This window comes from Capsella rubella, unplaced genomic scaffold (genome assembly GCF_000375325.1).
Source record: "Capsella rubella cultivar Monte Gargano unplaced genomic scaffold, Caprub1_0 scaffold_7, whole genome shotgun sequence".
In the NCBI taxonomy this organism is placed as follows: Eukaryota; Viridiplantae; Streptophyta; class Magnoliopsida; order Brassicales; family Brassicaceae; genus Capsella; species Capsella rubella.
Window position 1 is genome coordinate 16,836,979 of NW_006238917.1, and position 14,846 is coordinate 16,851,824.

The 14,846-nt window shown below is 36.7% G+C and overlaps 7 protein-coding genes across 7 annotated transcripts; 4 read left to right on the top strand and 3 right to left on the bottom strand.

Annotated features, from left to right (window-relative positions):
• The first annotated feature begins 268 nt into the window (after positions 1-268).
• On the top strand, positions 269-1,081 carry LOC17880275 (germin-like protein subfamily 1 member 20). The gene has a single exon (XM_006286166.2). The coding sequence runs from the start codon at positions 579-581 to the stop codon at positions 975-977; it is 399 nt and encodes a 132-aa protein (XP_006286228.2). The 5' UTR covers positions 269-578; the 3' UTR covers positions 978-1,081.
• Positions 1,082-1,845: 764 nt separating this feature from the next.
• LOC17879096 (germin-like protein subfamily 1 member 13) lies at positions 1,846-2,823 on the top strand. Its single transcript, XM_006286088.2, has 2 exons — positions 1,846-2,012; positions 2,143-2,823. The coding sequence occupies exons 1-2, from the start codon at positions 1,883-1,885 to the stop codon at positions 2,691-2,693; spliced, it is 681 nt and encodes a 226-aa protein (XP_006286150.1). The 5' UTR covers positions 1,846-1,882; the 3' UTR covers positions 2,694-2,823.
• A 1,356-nt stretch (positions 2,824-4,179) lies between these two features.
• On the top strand, positions 4,180-5,083 carry LOC17877599 (germin-like protein subfamily 1 member 13). The gene is made up of 2 exons (XM_006282441.2): positions 4,180-4,346; positions 4,447-5,083. The coding sequence occupies exons 1-2, from the start codon at positions 4,226-4,228 to the stop codon at positions 4,989-4,991; spliced, it is 666 nt and encodes a 221-aa protein (XP_006282503.1). The 5' UTR covers positions 4,180-4,225; the 3' UTR covers positions 4,992-5,083.
• Positions 5,084-6,668: 1,585 nt separating this feature from the next.
• On the top strand, positions 6,669-7,557 carry LOC17880600 (germin-like protein subfamily 1 member 13). Its single transcript, XM_006285280.2, has 2 exons — positions 6,669-6,839; positions 6,949-7,557. The coding sequence occupies exons 1-2, from the start codon at positions 6,716-6,718 to the stop codon at positions 7,491-7,493; spliced, it is 669 nt and encodes a 222-aa protein (XP_006285342.2). The 5' UTR covers positions 6,669-6,715; the 3' UTR covers positions 7,494-7,557.
• An 808-nt stretch (positions 7,558-8,365) lies between these two features.
• Positions 8,366-9,862, bottom strand: LOC17879811 (BAHD acyltransferase At3g29680). The gene has a single exon (XM_006282453.2). It carries the CDS (start codon positions 9,852-9,854, stop codon positions 8,463-8,465), a length of 1,392 nt encoding a protein of 463 aa, XP_006282515.2. The 5' UTR covers positions 9,855-9,862; the 3' UTR covers positions 8,366-8,462.
• Positions 9,863-10,527: 665 nt separating this feature from the next.
• Positions 10,528-12,146, bottom strand: LOC17879864 (phenolic glucoside malonyltransferase 1). The gene has a single exon (XM_006282535.2). It carries the CDS (start codon positions 12,094-12,096, stop codon positions 10,714-10,716), a length of 1,383 nt encoding a protein of 460 aa, XP_006282597.1. The 5' UTR covers positions 12,097-12,146; the 3' UTR covers positions 10,528-10,713.
• Positions 12,147-13,087: 941 nt separating this feature from the next.
• On the bottom strand, positions 13,088-14,634 carry LOC17880216 (phenolic glucoside malonyltransferase 1). Its single transcript, XM_006285699.2, has one exon. The coding sequence runs from the start codon at positions 14,579-14,581 to the stop codon at positions 13,205-13,207; it is 1,377 nt and encodes a 458-aa protein (XP_006285761.1). The 5' UTR covers positions 14,582-14,634; the 3' UTR covers positions 13,088-13,204.
• Positions 14,635-14,846: the final 212 nt, after the last annotated feature.

Consider the following 14,846-nt stretch of genomic DNA (forward strand, 5'->3'; position numbering starts at 1 on the left):
GTCTCTCAATTGAAAAAGGTATTGGGACAGAACCAACAGGTTATTCCTTTACCAGAGCTGTTTAATGAGTCTGATGAATTGGTAGTGGAACCAGAAGCAGTTTTAGAGACTCGTTACAATGACAGTGGAGTATTGGAGGCTTTAGTCCATTGGAAAGGATTACCTGGTCATGAGGACACTTGGGAAATTGTCAAGGAGTTACAGCGCCAATTTCCGACTTTAGCGCTTGAGGACAAGCTTCGTTTCGAAGAGGGGGGTATTGATAAGCCTATGCAAGTGTATACAAGGAGAAGAAATAGAACAAACATAACACGTGTAGAAGAAGAAGATGGCACGTGGGAGAAAGATACTTGTATAAAACTATAGCATTTGACATTTTATCATTCTTATGTTGTTGTATGTGTAAACAGAGACGTATGAGTCTTCTGAGGAGAGAGAGTAATGTCTAGCTGCGTCTAGAGACTCTTCTTCACATATCTGTGGCTGTAATCGATTCTGTTTTGGGTTAATAAAGGGAAGGAGAGTTCTTTTCTTAACAGACCACTGTTAGTGTTGATCAGATCCCAGGGCTTAACACCATGGGGATATCATTGGTCCGTATAGACTACGCACCATATGGACAAAACCCTCCTCACACACACCCTCGTGGCTCAGAGATACTTGTCCTAGTCGAAGGAACATTATACGTTGGTTTCATCGCTTCCAATCAAAACGACAACAGCTTATTCACCACAGTATTGCACCCGGGAGATGTTTTTGTGTTTCCCATAGGAATGATCCATTTTCAGATCAACCTCGGCAAAGTTCCAGCAGTTGCTTTTGCGGGATTGAGTAGTCAGAACGCTGGAGTCATCACAATTGCTAACGCGGTGTTCGGGTCATACCCTCAGGTTTATCCAGACCTTCTTGCTAAGGCTTTCCAGTTGGATGAAAGTGTCGTTAGAGAACTTCAGGCCAAGTTTACTCATCCTCGTTAATCTAAGTCGTGTTTAGACATGTATATCAATTGTTTTGTAACACTCATTTTACAAATGCAATACTTAGAAATATTCATGGATCTTATAATGTTAAAATATGATGTTTTACCTAGTTTCTATTTTCTAATATGAACTTTAGTTTTCGCGTATAAATCTAATCTTACGTTTTAGTATTGTCGGTACTCGGTATATTAAATTTCCATGCAAACAACTCGAACTTGAAAAGAGGAGAACAAAAAAGACAAGTGAGTACATATTCAAAGTATCATCTCGATGGAAGCATGAGTAGTAGAAAACTTGTCTTGTTGAAAGAAGATACAGAAATTGAAACTACGGTTTCTTGTTTTTTTCCGATATTGCACTAGTTTAAAAGTGGGATGTTCACCAACCATTTGTTGTATTACACGTAAATTTAACATTGAATTTTATTAGTAGCTTCACTTTTTCCTATATTGATTTATAGTCTAACATATTTATATTGATTCATAGTAAGAGAAAATAATCTTCATTAATTAGGAATAAAAATATTTTAAGTAGCTATAAAAGTAATCTTTTAAACATTAATTTACCTATTCTACTAACTTATACACTGTATTGTCATTACCAAGAAAACATAACCAATATTGTAAAAGTATTCTGAGTTTATATTTCTATAGAATTGTCTACCTCTTGGTTATATAAGTATTTTTATTCGTCACATTCCACTTACCTACCGCTTAACTAATAGATTAGATTAACGATAGACTTATTAAACATTCTAACTGCCACTTTGAAACATACAAGATGGAAATGAATTTGGACCACGTCAAAGTTGACATACGTTATTGCCCTATAAATAGTAAGAACTCATTCCTTCACATATATAGCAAATCATAAAAAAAATAAAACATTAGCATAAACAAAAAATGAAGATCCCTCATCAGTCTCTTATCATCTCTATTATTACTTTGGCATTGGTCATTCCCTTTTCCAATGCTTATGATCCAAGTCCACTTCAAGACTTCTGTGTGGCCGTTGGTAACCTCAAAAATGGTGGTACGTATGATTGTATGAATAATAATAACAACAAATGTTTCTTTATTTCTCTACTTACGGTTCGCTATATTGATTATGATTAAAATCGAAGTAGTAATATATGGTTTCAAATCAATATTTCTATTTGCAGTTTTTGTGAATGGTAAATTCTGTAAGGATCCGAAGAAAGCGAAGGCAGACGATTTCTTCTTCTCGGGCCTCAATCAGGCAGGAAACACCGATAATGATGTCAAATCCAACGTGACAACGGTTAATGTCGATCAGATTCCAGGACTAAACACTATGGGAATATCTTTGGTCCGTATAGACTATGCGCCTTATGGACAAAACCCGCCTCACACGCACCCTCGTGCCACTGAGATCCTTGTCCTTATCGAGGGAACTTTGTATGTCGGGTTTGTGTCTTCTAATCAAGACAAAAACCGTCTATTCGCCAAAACTTTGCATCCGGGCGACGTATTCGTTTTCCCCATAGGGATGATCCATTTTCAAGTGAATATCGGGAAGACCCCCGCAGTTGCCTTTGCTGGACTAAGTAGCCAGAACGCTGGAGTCATCACAATTGCAAACACAGTGTTTGGATCAACGCCTCCCATTTATCCAGAGGTTTTGGCTCAGGCTTTTCAGCTAGATGTCAATGTCGTCAAAGACCTTGAAGCCAAGTTTGCACCCAAGAATTGAGTTTTAAGAGTGTTTGTTATTGTAACAGTTAAATAACAATGTAATACGTACTATTGAAAATGTTATGCTTAACAAAATAAAACAAAAAGATTTGGTTCACCTAATTTGATATTTAAAAAAAGTTTGTACTTTCTTTATATTGATTTTTTTTTTTTAACATTTTCCTATTGTCAGGCATAATCAAGAGAATGAATACTTGATAAAATCTTAAGAGTTGTTAGAACGATACAAACATTCAATTTAAACAGCATCTTCCCAAAAGAATAAAAACAATTACAAAGATGATTAATACATAGTCTAGTGGTCTATGCATGTAAGTGTCATTGTTATGACGCCACTCAAACTTAAAATTACTAGGATTTATATATTCCAGTCAATTTAAAAATTAAATAAGGCTTTATGATATATTGCTTTTCTTTTTTTGAATAAGATATATTGCGTTTCGTGTATACCTAATGAGGTCTTTATGATATACTGCTTTTCGTGGATACCTAATGAGGTCTTTATTAACTTTAAAGTTGCTAGAAAATATAAAACTACTCAAATCAAATAAAGTTAGCATAAACAAACCATAAAACACAGAACTAGCTAGCTAGTAACTTTCATAGAAATACATCAATTAATTACTACTAATTAAACGTACATTTATAATCATAAACAGTTAATGCAGGGAAATTAAAACAGTAAAAAAAAAATTAATCATTGAACAAAATCATCAGAGTAACTCTAATTTATTTGACAAAACAACCAAATCCAAAAAAAAAAAAATCCAAGTGAATCACCATGCAATCGGTACGAATCAGGACATCATATCAAAGTTTTTTTTCTCTTCGAAATCAAAGTATCAATTTGATTGAGAGTTGTATGAATTAAGCGTTTCTTGTTGAAGAAAGATACACACAAAATGAAATGGTTGATTTTTATGAGACCTTGTGAAATTTGGTCTTCACTTTTTTTCATTGTGGTAGTTGTTAAAGACTGAGATATTTAACAACTAATTAATGATGTTACTTTTTTATATTAATTTGATATATTAGTAGTATTAACATAGTTTCCCTGCTTTGAAGTAGTCATTACGTTTTATAAGAGAGAATACATTACCAAAAAGACCAGTTAACTTTGAAATTAACCAAGATCAATGCATGCACCAATATAAGTCCTACACGTACACATATGCTAATAGATTTGAATCTAGAAGGTGATACAAGGAAATCAATATTTCAAATCAATAAATTACAAGCTCTCTGGTCGTGGGATTGTACGTGCAACATAGGTAAATAGTCATGCAAATGAATTTAATTAAAGATAGATTTAAGTTATAGATAGACTTGTTAAACGTTTTCGAACTGCCACTTTGAAACATGCGACATATATACAAATTTATAGAATTACTTTGGACTACGTCAAATCTGACATGCGCTTTTATCTTATAAATACTGAGCTCAAAATGGTTTCACAATTCACAAACAACACACACACACACACATACAAGATCCTTAGAAAGCATTACTAGAATTTTTTGTTTGAAAAATATGGTTTCCAAGTCTCTTATCCTGATGACCTTATCAGCTTTGGTCATTTCCTTTGCCAAAGCTTACGATCCAAGTCCACTCCAAGACTTCTGTGTAGCCATTGATGATCCCAAAAATGGTGGTGCGTATAAAAACTCTGCTGATTATTATTCTTCTTCGTTATGACTAATTAAATTCACATTTTTAATATATGTTTTTCAAATAAATATTTCTACTTGCAGTTTTTGTGAATGGTAAGTTTTGTAAGGATCCAAAGCAAGCGAAGGCAGAAGATTTCTTCTTCTCTGGCCTCAACCAGGCAGGATACACTAATAATGCTGTCAAATCCAACGTGACAACAGTCAATGTCGATCAGATTCCAGGGCTAAACACCATGGGAATATCCTTGGTCCGCATAGACTATGCACCATACGGACAAAACCCGCCTCACACGCACCCTCGTGCCACTGAGATCCTTGTTCTTCTCGAGGGAACATTATATGTCGGGTTTGTCTCTTCCAACCAAGACAATAACCGTCTATTCGCCAAAATGTTGCACCCGGGAGACGTCTTTGTGTTCCCCATAGGAATGATCCATTTCCAAGTGAATGTCGGGAAGACACCCGCGGTGGCCTTTGCTGGACTAAGTAGTCAGAACGCTGGAGTCATCACGATCGCTGATACTGTATTTGGCTCAACACCACCGATTAATCCAGAGATTTTGGCTCAGGCTTTTAAGTTAGATGTTAATGTTGTCAAGGACCTTGAGGCCAAGTTTAAAAACTAAATCAAGTCATTATATACGAGTGTTGACTGGTAACACTTATATAATGATGTTATACGAATCAAAGATATATGCTTAATAAAATAAAAAGAGTTATCCACCTAATTTGATATTTTATGTTAAGCTTAATTACTTTTCCTATATACGATTCTGTCTTACATTTTTCTAACGTCAGGCTACTAAATGTTTTTGTTCCAAAGGATAAAACTACTCAAATAAAGTTAGCGAAAACAAACCATTGAATATAACTATTTACTTGTTAAAACTAAAGAACATTTAAATTCATAAACTAAATAAATTTTATGAAAAGGAAACTGTAAGGGAAATATCATGAAAAAACCCTTCATAACTTTAATTTATACTATGTCTAGGTTAAGACGAAGGCTAAATCATGCGACTGATAGGAAATGGATGTACACAGGGGCGGACCCACATAGAAAAAAGTGAGGGTAGTTGCACCCACCAACCTATTAAAAACTAAAAATTTTACATTAAAATTAAAGTTGTAAGTGTCAAAATGGTTAAACTGCCCCCATATAATGTTTAAGGTTGTGGGTTCAAGTCATATGTGCTACCTTTTTGCACCCATTTAATATTTTTTCTGGGTCCGCCCCTGGATGTACATAATCAAAGTATCATTTTGATGGAGCATGAGTTTTATAAAAATTGCGTTGTTGGATATAAATACACACAAATAGTAATGGTTGATTCTTAAGAGACCTTCTCAACATATACTTTGGAAATTTGGTCTTTGCTTTTGTCTTGCAGTGGTTCAAGACTGGGATATTTACCAACTAAATTCACTTAATTTAATATTTTAGTATTAAGTAATAACATTACTTTTCCTCACGAAATTACTTTTTCTTAAGAGAAAACTATAATAAAAGAACAATAGATTTTGAAAATAACCAAAATATTCAAACTGTATAGTATTCGATCTAAGATAAAAACAGACTTGGTCCTAACAAGACTTGTTCGTGTTTGCTGTAAATAAACTTATCAAGGCAGTTTAAGAAAGTCTTCCAGTAAGACGTAGTCACAGGTAAACTACAAAAAAAAAGTATGCTCTTATCTTACCTAAGTCATAGCAGATTTGTAAAATATATTGTAAGTCAATCTAGAAGATATAAATTTGCTTTCGTCATAACAGACTTGCATGGTCTCGCTAATAGCACAACATATATTTGGTACGTACGTTTATAATAGTACTTTGTCACCATTCACATATATAGTTTTTTAGTTTTGGCGAACAAGCTAGATTTACTATGTTTCAAATGTCTCACTAATACTAATAGCCCAACGTAGCATATAATTTTCGTTTCACTGATTAAAATATACATTTTAATAAGTAATACAATTCTTGCCAAATATATTGTTCATCACTCTAGAAGGTGATACAAGGATAACAGTACTATAGTATAAATCCATATAAGCTTTGGTTGTGGCTTTCTGGATACTGTTTAATCATTCAAATCCAAATTTAATTAAAGATAGATTATGTCATCGATATATAGACTTGTTAAACGTTTTTGAACTGCCACTTTGAAACATGCGACTTAACTACAAATGTATACAATTACGTACTTTGGACCACGTCAAATATGACATGCGGTTTTGTCCTATAAATACTGAGCTGAAACGAGTTACAATTCATAAACAACACACACACACACACATATATAATTACAAAGTCTTGAAAAAGCTTTAGCAGAAAATTTTGTTTGAAAATGATGGTTTCCAAGTCTCTCATCTTGATTACCTTATCGGCTTTGGTCATTTCCTTTGTCAATGGTTACGATCCAAGTCCACTCCAAGACTTCTGTGTAGCCATTGATGATCCCAAGAACGGTGGTGAGTATAAAACTCGAATTTTGCCTCTCTACTAATTAGTGTTCTCCTTTATTATGTTAAATTCGAAGTTGTAATATATGCTTTTTCAAACCAATAAATCTACGTGCAGTTTTTGTGAATGGCAAGTTCTGTAAGGATCCGATGCAAGCGAAGGCAGAAGATTTCTTCTTTTCAGGCCTCAACCAGGCAGGAGACACTAATAATGATGTCAAATCCAATGTGACAACAGTCAATGTCGACCAGATTCCAGGGCTAAACACTATGGGAATATCCTTGGTCCGCATAGACTATGCACCATACGGAAAAAACCCGCCTCACACGCACCCTCGTGCCACTGAGATCCTTGTTCTTCTCGAGGGAACATTATATGTCGGGTTTGTCTCTTCCAACCAAGACAATAACCGTCTATTCGCCAAAATGTTGTACCCCGGTGACGTGTTCGTTTTCCCCATAGGAATGATCCATTTCCAAGTGAATATGGGGAAGACCCCTGCAGTGGCCTTTGCTGGACTAAGTAGCCAGAACGCTGGAGTCATCACGATCGCTGATACTGTATTTGGCTCAACACCACCGATTAATCCAGAGATTCTGGCTCAGGCGTTTAAGTTAGATGTCAATGTTGTCAAGGACCTTGAGGCCAAGTTCAAAAACTAAATCTAGTCAATATAACAAGAGTGTTTATCGTTATTAAACACTAAGTAATATGATGTAACACGAATTAAAGGTTTATGCTTGATAAAATAAAATGGTGTTGTTCACCTAGTTTGGTATTTTATATTAAGTTTACTTTTCCTAGATTTGATTCAGTCTTACAGATTTTTTTTTTTATGGTCAGGGTACTAAAAAATACTCTTATGATTTAGCCTTTAAGAGTTTCTAACAAATAGATATAACTACAAAATTACATAACAATCTAGTATGGAAATTTTTAATGTTTACATGTTTTTAGAATAAAAGACTTCAACGTTTAGAAAATTAACAAAACAGAAAAAACAATATATTACTTTTTTATTGGTCATATATTTTTTTTCTTTGGATTAGGACGGTAATAAGAATAGTTTATGATATGATCTAACTATCTTGTCTACATGTCGATGTTTGTTATAAATATTTCATTTTACTGGAAACAAAACAGAATAAATCGTATTTCTTTGGATGTTTTTGTGACATTTTGACGGTGTATTATTTACAACTGTAAATATTTAGTGACGTTTGCTGTTTCAGTTTTATTTTCATATATATATATTTCTACAATATGTTTCGAATTATATATTGTAGGTAGAAATAAGGAAAATACATTTATATATCTTGAATGGTATAAATTGAAAACACGTATATATGTCTACGGTCTACGGTCTACGGTCTACCCAATGATGTACGGTGTATAAAACTTGGTCTTTGGATAAATTATCCATAGCTCGCCACAAGCTTGATCACGGTAACGGATGTAACAACTATCAATATCTCTTCCTAACACCTAACAAGTAGCCCTAGTTTTGTCGGGATCCCATAATTCCAAATTTCCAATCCATGCAGCTATCATTATATATTGAGTACGTAAAATAATGATTAATTCAACCTTGAACACATGACATATTAATCGTAACATAACGATACAAAAGCTTAATCGCTTAGGCCATTTTTAAATAAAGAAAGAAAAATGTCCATCTCACTCTTCTTCAAGCATACTCCAATCTCCATACCACCTGGCTCATCCCTTCTCTCCGACATAGCAAATGCTTCGTTACGGTCAATGGACACAACCTCGGTCTTAGCTGGTCTACCCCATCCAAAGTCTGATTCGTATAGACCAAACTGGGGTGACCATGCAACTGACCCGATCTGCGCGTTTGGTATCATTTTCTTCGACCCCTCCACAAAATCCTCACATATTGACTTTATCCCTCGTGAACTCAAACTTTTTACCGAATCGCTTAGGATCTCGACAGCTTTGACAAAACCATTTTCTCCTAAAAATGTCCTCGCTTGGTATTCAAACCAACTTATCAGAAACACACAGTTCCCAAAGTATCCTGTTGGAACTTGAGGGTCTAACCAATGCCTGAAATCTGCTGCATATACAAAATGTACTGGTCTGTTAGCGTTTCCTCCACGCGCTTTTACCATGCATGTCCATACATGAGCATACGAGATGACAAACGTTGACAAGTGAAGCTCGAGCGGAGAGAGGGATGATTCGTTCTTCACTCGCTCCCTCAATTTCTCAATCTGCTTTGGAGTTAACTCAAGCGTGGCACGAACAATATCTGAGCTGATATCTTTATGGGGAGGGAGCTTCAAGCTTCTTAAGTCGTCATTGTCCTTTGAAAGAGATAAAAAGAGTTCCAGCATCTTTGTCTCAGGTCCGGACAGAATGTTGAGTACCGTACGATCAAAACATGGAGTTAGATCCTCCGGTAGAAGCGGAGGTTTATTATGTTCTTGTAAACTGCAAATATGAGCCCAAGATTTTATAAACATTGTTAACGTTTTACCATCTAGGACAGCATGGTGAGATGCAATGCCGATACAGAATCCTTGGTTTGGAAATAACGTGATTTGCAAGGTAATCACAGCGGCCAAATCATCAGAGGTCAATAACTCGGGTATAAGAGGATGTAAATAGGTCGCCGGACGTATTCCATTTCCCGATGCGAAAGAGAAGTCTAAGCCGGTCTCTGCGATGGTAAGTGATACCGTGTCATGCTTAGACACAACAATGCACGGCTTTGGATCTTTCGGCTCCCACGAAAGGCAGCCAGCGAGTGGGAGGTAATGGCGGAGGACAATGGAGAGAGAGAGCTCAAGTTTTGGGAGGATTAGAGAGTGGAATGACTCGCGTGATGATGATGATTCGGTGAGTTTGTAAAACATGACTTGTTGAGTAGGAAGGGATTTCATGAAGTGTAAGTCAAAGAAGGTTAGAGGGAGATTAGAGAAGCTGGCAGAGTCATCGGAAAAGATTGTAGCAGGGGAGACACGAATGGTCTTGATCACGTTTAGCGCCATTAGCATTGGTGGTAGCAAACTGCACTCTCTTTTAATATTTATAACACCATAGATAATGTTGGTTGTCTTAAAAAGTGCAAAGTTGATAAGGTTTGAGAATAATAGAGATGATTGGTTTTGAAATTGGAATCTAGTAGCAAAGGTGATAAGGTTGACATATCTTCTTTGTCCGGATTCTGAGATCGATGTTTGCTGGTTGATGGGGAAATACAAAATGGCGTGCTTAACAAGTTTTGTGACTAATATCATGATAGAATGGTCCCTCCTCAAAGCCAAAGAGATGTGTTATGTCTAACACATGATTCGAGTAACCAAAGAGATAAACTCTGTTTTGTCAAATTTCAAGTCCCCTTTCATTTACTAATCGATGATGTTTAAATACACAAAATCGAAGAAAGAAACTACCACTAAATCTACAGTTAAGATACGTGATTAAGTGGAGATGTAATCCCACTAATTTAGGATAATCAAAGACAACATGATCTCAATTCTACCGGTTACATAGATGATGTCGGTTTACTCCGACTAACCAGCTATGTTCTCATCATATCAGTGTTGTTTGTAAACTACCACATTAAAGAGCTTGTAGACTAAGAGAGTTGAGAAGCAATAGAATAGAGGAAGAACTCTTGAGAGAATAGAGATTTTGGTACTTTCTAAACTCAAAACCAAGCTGTGTATGAGATCAGGAACGTTACTTTCTGCTAGGGGAGAGAGAGAGAGACTATACAAGAACAAGAAAATGACTAGTAGCCAACATTTAGATTCGAACCCGTGATCTTGAAAGCTACTAGGCACTAAAGCTTTTAGTGAACGTAGGACGTTACAATTTTATTTTTCAAGAGAAAATTAAACAAGTGTTTAATTAAACTTTTAGTCCGTTATCGAGCAAATCAATGAGACCATCCATTTCATGTTTCTTGAGCGAGAAGCCAACCTCCACACCGCCATTTCCATCTCTACTCTCGGCCAAGGAAACCGCTTCGCCTTGATCAATCGACACAACCATCACTTTCTCCGGTCTGCCCCATCCGAAATCCAACCCGTATACTCCAAACCGGGTTGACCCGGCAACAGAAACAAACTGCATCCCTGGTGGAAGACTAGTCATCTTTCCAAAATCTGGGGTCTTCCACACCACACTCTCGTCCAATTCCTCAACCATCTCGCTCACTATTCTTGTAGAAGCCAAGAACCCTTCTTCACCCATAAATGTACCTGCGGTTACTCGCACTCTAGCCCTAACGGTGGTACAGTTTCCAAAATAACTAGATGGGATCGGGGGAGTGGGTATTTTTCGAGCATCCGCAACAAATACAAACCCGATAGGTCTATTTGGATCTCCGCCTCGAGCTCTGATTAAACAAGTTAAAGCATATGAATATATAATCACAAACTTTGACAAACGAAGCTCCTTTGACGTGGCGGAAGAGGAGGACTCTCTCTTGAGCCTCTCCCGAAGCGTTTGGATATCTTCGGGAGTGAGCTCAAGAGTGTATCGGACTGCCTCGGGACTAATCACCGGAGACGGTGGAAGCTTTAAACTCTTGGGGTTTTCTGGTTCTTTACCACCGTTGAATTTTTTGTCTAAAGACTGCCATGAGTTCAAAATTTGTATATCGCCATTTGGTGGACTTTTTACGACCGTTCGATCGTAAAACGGAACCAGATCCTGCGGTAGAGAAGAATCTTGATTTTTGCATATGTGCGCCCAAGATTTGAGAAAAATGGTTGCCGTTTTCCCATCTAAAACGGCATGGTGTGCTGCTACGCCGATGCAAAACCCTTGGTTTGGAAACAGCGTGACTTGAAACGACACGACGGAGGCAGAGTCGTGGGAGTTTTGTAACTTAGGGACGAACGGGTGTAACTCGGTGGAGGAGAATGGTTCTATCCCGGTTAAACGGGTTAAGTCTGCGTTTGACTCGGCGACGGTGAACGAAACGGCGTCGTTTGGAGAGTATACGATGCTAGGTTTGGGATCAAGCGGTTCCCAAACAAGTTTGCCGGCGAGTGGGAGGTAGTGAGAGAGGGCTGAGGAAAGAGAGGTCTTGAGGTTGGGGACGATGACTGAGTCGAAGAAAGGGCGAGTTGCTTCTGCGAGTCGATAGAAGATGACTCGTTCGACGGCATGGAGTTTGAACCAGAGAAGGTCGAAGAAAGTGAGTGGGAGAGTGAGTGACTCGGACGAGTCAGAGTTTGAAGGAGTGACTCGTGTTACGTGGATGATATTAAGCGACGAGTCCATTTCTTTGGGTTGTATTTTGGTAAGAAGATATTATCGTTTTATATATATATATATATAGAGAATTAAAATTTTGTATAAACAATAATAGTATTAAAATATTACTAGAAATGATAGAACAAAATAATAATGAAACATGAATTCAAAGCAGGTTAATGGTTTCCAATTTTTCAAAATTAGTAGTCAAAATATGTAAGAGAGACCTAAAATAGTAAATATAATTCATGAATAAATCCAAAAACTGCTTCATAATAAGAAAATAATATTATAGTGATTATATATAGTGGTTAATTAGTAGAAATGATCTCTCTATAGGTTTGGAACTTTTTCCCCATAGTTCTTAACTTGTATGAAAAATGTTAGAACGACACTCTTTTTGAAACTGAGGGAATAATAACAATGTCGGTTCAAATTCTTTAACTCTTTTTTCGAAATAACTATAATGAATACAAAATTGGATTACAAGGAAAAATTAATTATTGATATGTAATGTTCGTTCCATTCTGCATATTGTCAAGTATGCAAACACATGTCGTCCCAATTAGTTGAGTTAATTCTATAGTTGACAAAAAATAAATAATAACAATCTCCGTCCAAACTCTTAACTCTTTTTATGACACTTAAACAGTAAAGTTGTTCAAAGTTCTTTCAGATACAGTATATCTCTATCCCTTTCTTGCATTAATGACTTGTAAATAATTCAACTCTTTCATTTTTGTATAACTATTTCTATTGTTGGCCAATAAAATTTACATAAAATGAAAAACTTATATATGATATATACTAACATATGATTTTATTTCACCACGGATTAAAGACATCCTCGGTAGTATTTTGAGAGGTATCTTAAAGTAAGGTATCCTTAAGAAAACATTTTGTACAAGATAAGGCACACACGAAACATAGAAACCTCAAAGATATTGGACTGAGCTCTAATATCTTGGTCAAGATAATAAATGGGATTTAATTTGTAGGACTGGTCTCGGAAGATATAAATTCTAATACCAACCAACCATACCTCATATAAAAAGCTACAAATAGTCAAATACCGTATCCATAAACAATCAGATAACAAATTTTATTCATGTAATTAAAGAAAAAGGTGATATAACTAACTTAGTCCATGGTGGAGCAAATCAATCAAAGAGTCCATTTCTTGTTTCTTGAGTGAGAAGCCAATCTCCACACCACCATTCCCATTTCTACTGTCCGACAAAGAAACCACATTGCCTTGACCAATAGATACGATCATAACTTTATCAGGTCTACCCCATCCAAAGTCCAACCCGTATACTCCAAACCGTGTAGACCCTGAAGCCAAAATCATTTGTGTACCTGGTAAAAGAGTTGCATAAGCTGCTAAATCCGGAATCGTCCACATCATACTCTCGTCCCATTCCTCGATCGAATCGCTGACCATTCTAGCAGCAGTTAGAAGCCCTTCGTCACCCATAAATGTCTCTGCCGTTTTCATTCTATAGCAACCAGCGATGCAATTTCCAAAATAATTCGGGGTAGGCGGATCAATGAGGCTTCGACAATCTATCGAGAAAGCAAAGCCAGCCGCTCTATTCGGTTCTCCGCCTCGAGCTTTTATCAAGCACACTAAGGCGTACGAGAAAACTATAACAAACGTGGACAGACGAAGCTCCTTTGAGGATGAGCAAGATGAGGATAAAGAATAATCTTTCTTATGTCTCTCACGAAGCGTTTGGATATTTTCGCGAGTGAGTTCGAAAGTGTACCGGACAATGTCGGGACCAAGCTCCATTGACGGTCGAAGCTTTAAACTCTTAGGCTTGTTTTGTTCTTTACCACCAGCTAACATTTTAGCAAAAGAGTGCCACCCATTCAAAACTTTGTTTTCACTATCCGCTGGACTTTTTATGATCGTACGATCGTGAGTTGGGATTAAATCCAACGGTAGAGATGAATCTTGATGTTTACATGCGTGCGCCCAAGATTTGAGAAACATGGTTGTCGTTTTCCCATCCAAAACGGCATGGTGTGCTTTCACGCCAATGCAAAACCCTTGGTTTGGAAACAAAGTGACTTGAAACGACACGAGTGAGGAAGACTCGTCGGAGCTTTGTAACTCAGGGAGCAATGGGTACAACTCAATGGATGGGAAAGTTTCCTTACCGGTTAAACGAGATATCTCAGCGTTTGACTCGGCTACGGTGAATAAAACGACGTCGTTTGGACAGTAGACAATGTTAGGTACTTGGACGTCCCATACAAGTTGGCCGGCGAGTGGGAGATAGTGAGAGAGAGCTGAGGAGAGAGAGACTTTGAGGTTAGGGACGATGACTGAGTCGAAGAAAAGGCGAGTTGCGTCGGTGAGTCTGTAGAAGATGACTCGTTCAACGGGACGAAACTTGAAATAGAGAAGGTCGAAGAAGGTGAGTGGAAGAGTTAGTGACTCGGAAGATTCATAGTTTGAAGGAGTGACTCGTGCCACCTCGATGATGTTAAGGGATGAATCCATGTCTCTCTGCACAGTCTTCAGTCTTGTGGTGAGAAATGTACTTATCCGGGGAATGATGCTACACATTTATAACCAGAGATCGATGTAGAGGTATTCATTTTTCTATAAAACAAGAATAATAAGATTTTACCAAAAAAAAAAAAAGGAATAATAAGAAGAATTTTTTTTTTAATAGTAATGTATTGCTATTTATATAAGGAATTGTCATAAAAACCACCAAAAGACAATTGATGATAAAAAAAAAAAAAAAGAAAAAAAAAAAAAC

Bases quoted from the DNA above. Each gene is read 5' to 3' on its own strand.
- LOC17877599 (XM_006282441.2), top strand. From the start codon at position 4,226: ATGGTTTCCAAGTCTCTTATCCTGATGACCTTATCAGCTTTGGTCATT. The intron at 4,347-4,446 runs GTGCGTATAAAA...TTCTACTTGCAG, and splicing joins TGATGATCCCAAAAATGGTG to TTTTTGTGAATGGTAAGTTT.
- LOC17880275 (XM_006286166.2), top strand. From the start codon at position 579: ATGGGGATATCATTGGTCCGTATAGACTACGCACCATATGGACAAAAC.
- LOC17879096 (XM_006286088.2), top strand. From the start codon at position 1,883: ATGAAGATCCCTCATCAGTCTCTTATCATCTCTATTATTACTTTGGCA. The intron at 2,013-2,142 runs GTACGTATGATT...TTCTATTTGCAG, and splicing joins TGGTAACCTCAAAAATGGTG to TTTTTGTGAATGGTAAATTC.
- LOC17879811 (XM_006282453.2), bottom strand. From the start codon at position 9,854: ATGCTAATGGCGCTAAACGTGATCAAGACCATTCGTGTCTCCCCTGCT.
- LOC17879864 (XM_006282535.2), bottom strand. From the start codon at position 12,096: ATGGACTCGTCGCTTAATATCATCCACGTAACACGAGTCACTCCTTCA.
- LOC17880216 (XM_006285699.2), bottom strand. From the start codon at position 14,581: ATGGATTCATCCCTTAACATCATCGAGGTGGCACGAGTCACTCCTTCA.
- LOC17880600 (XM_006285280.2), top strand. From the start codon at position 6,716: ATGATGGTTTCCAAGTCTCTCATCTTGATTACCTTATCGGCTTTGGTC. The intron at 6,840-6,948 runs GTGAGTATAAAA...ATCTACGTGCAG, and splicing joins TGATGATCCCAAGAACGGTG to TTTTTGTGAATGGCAAGTTC.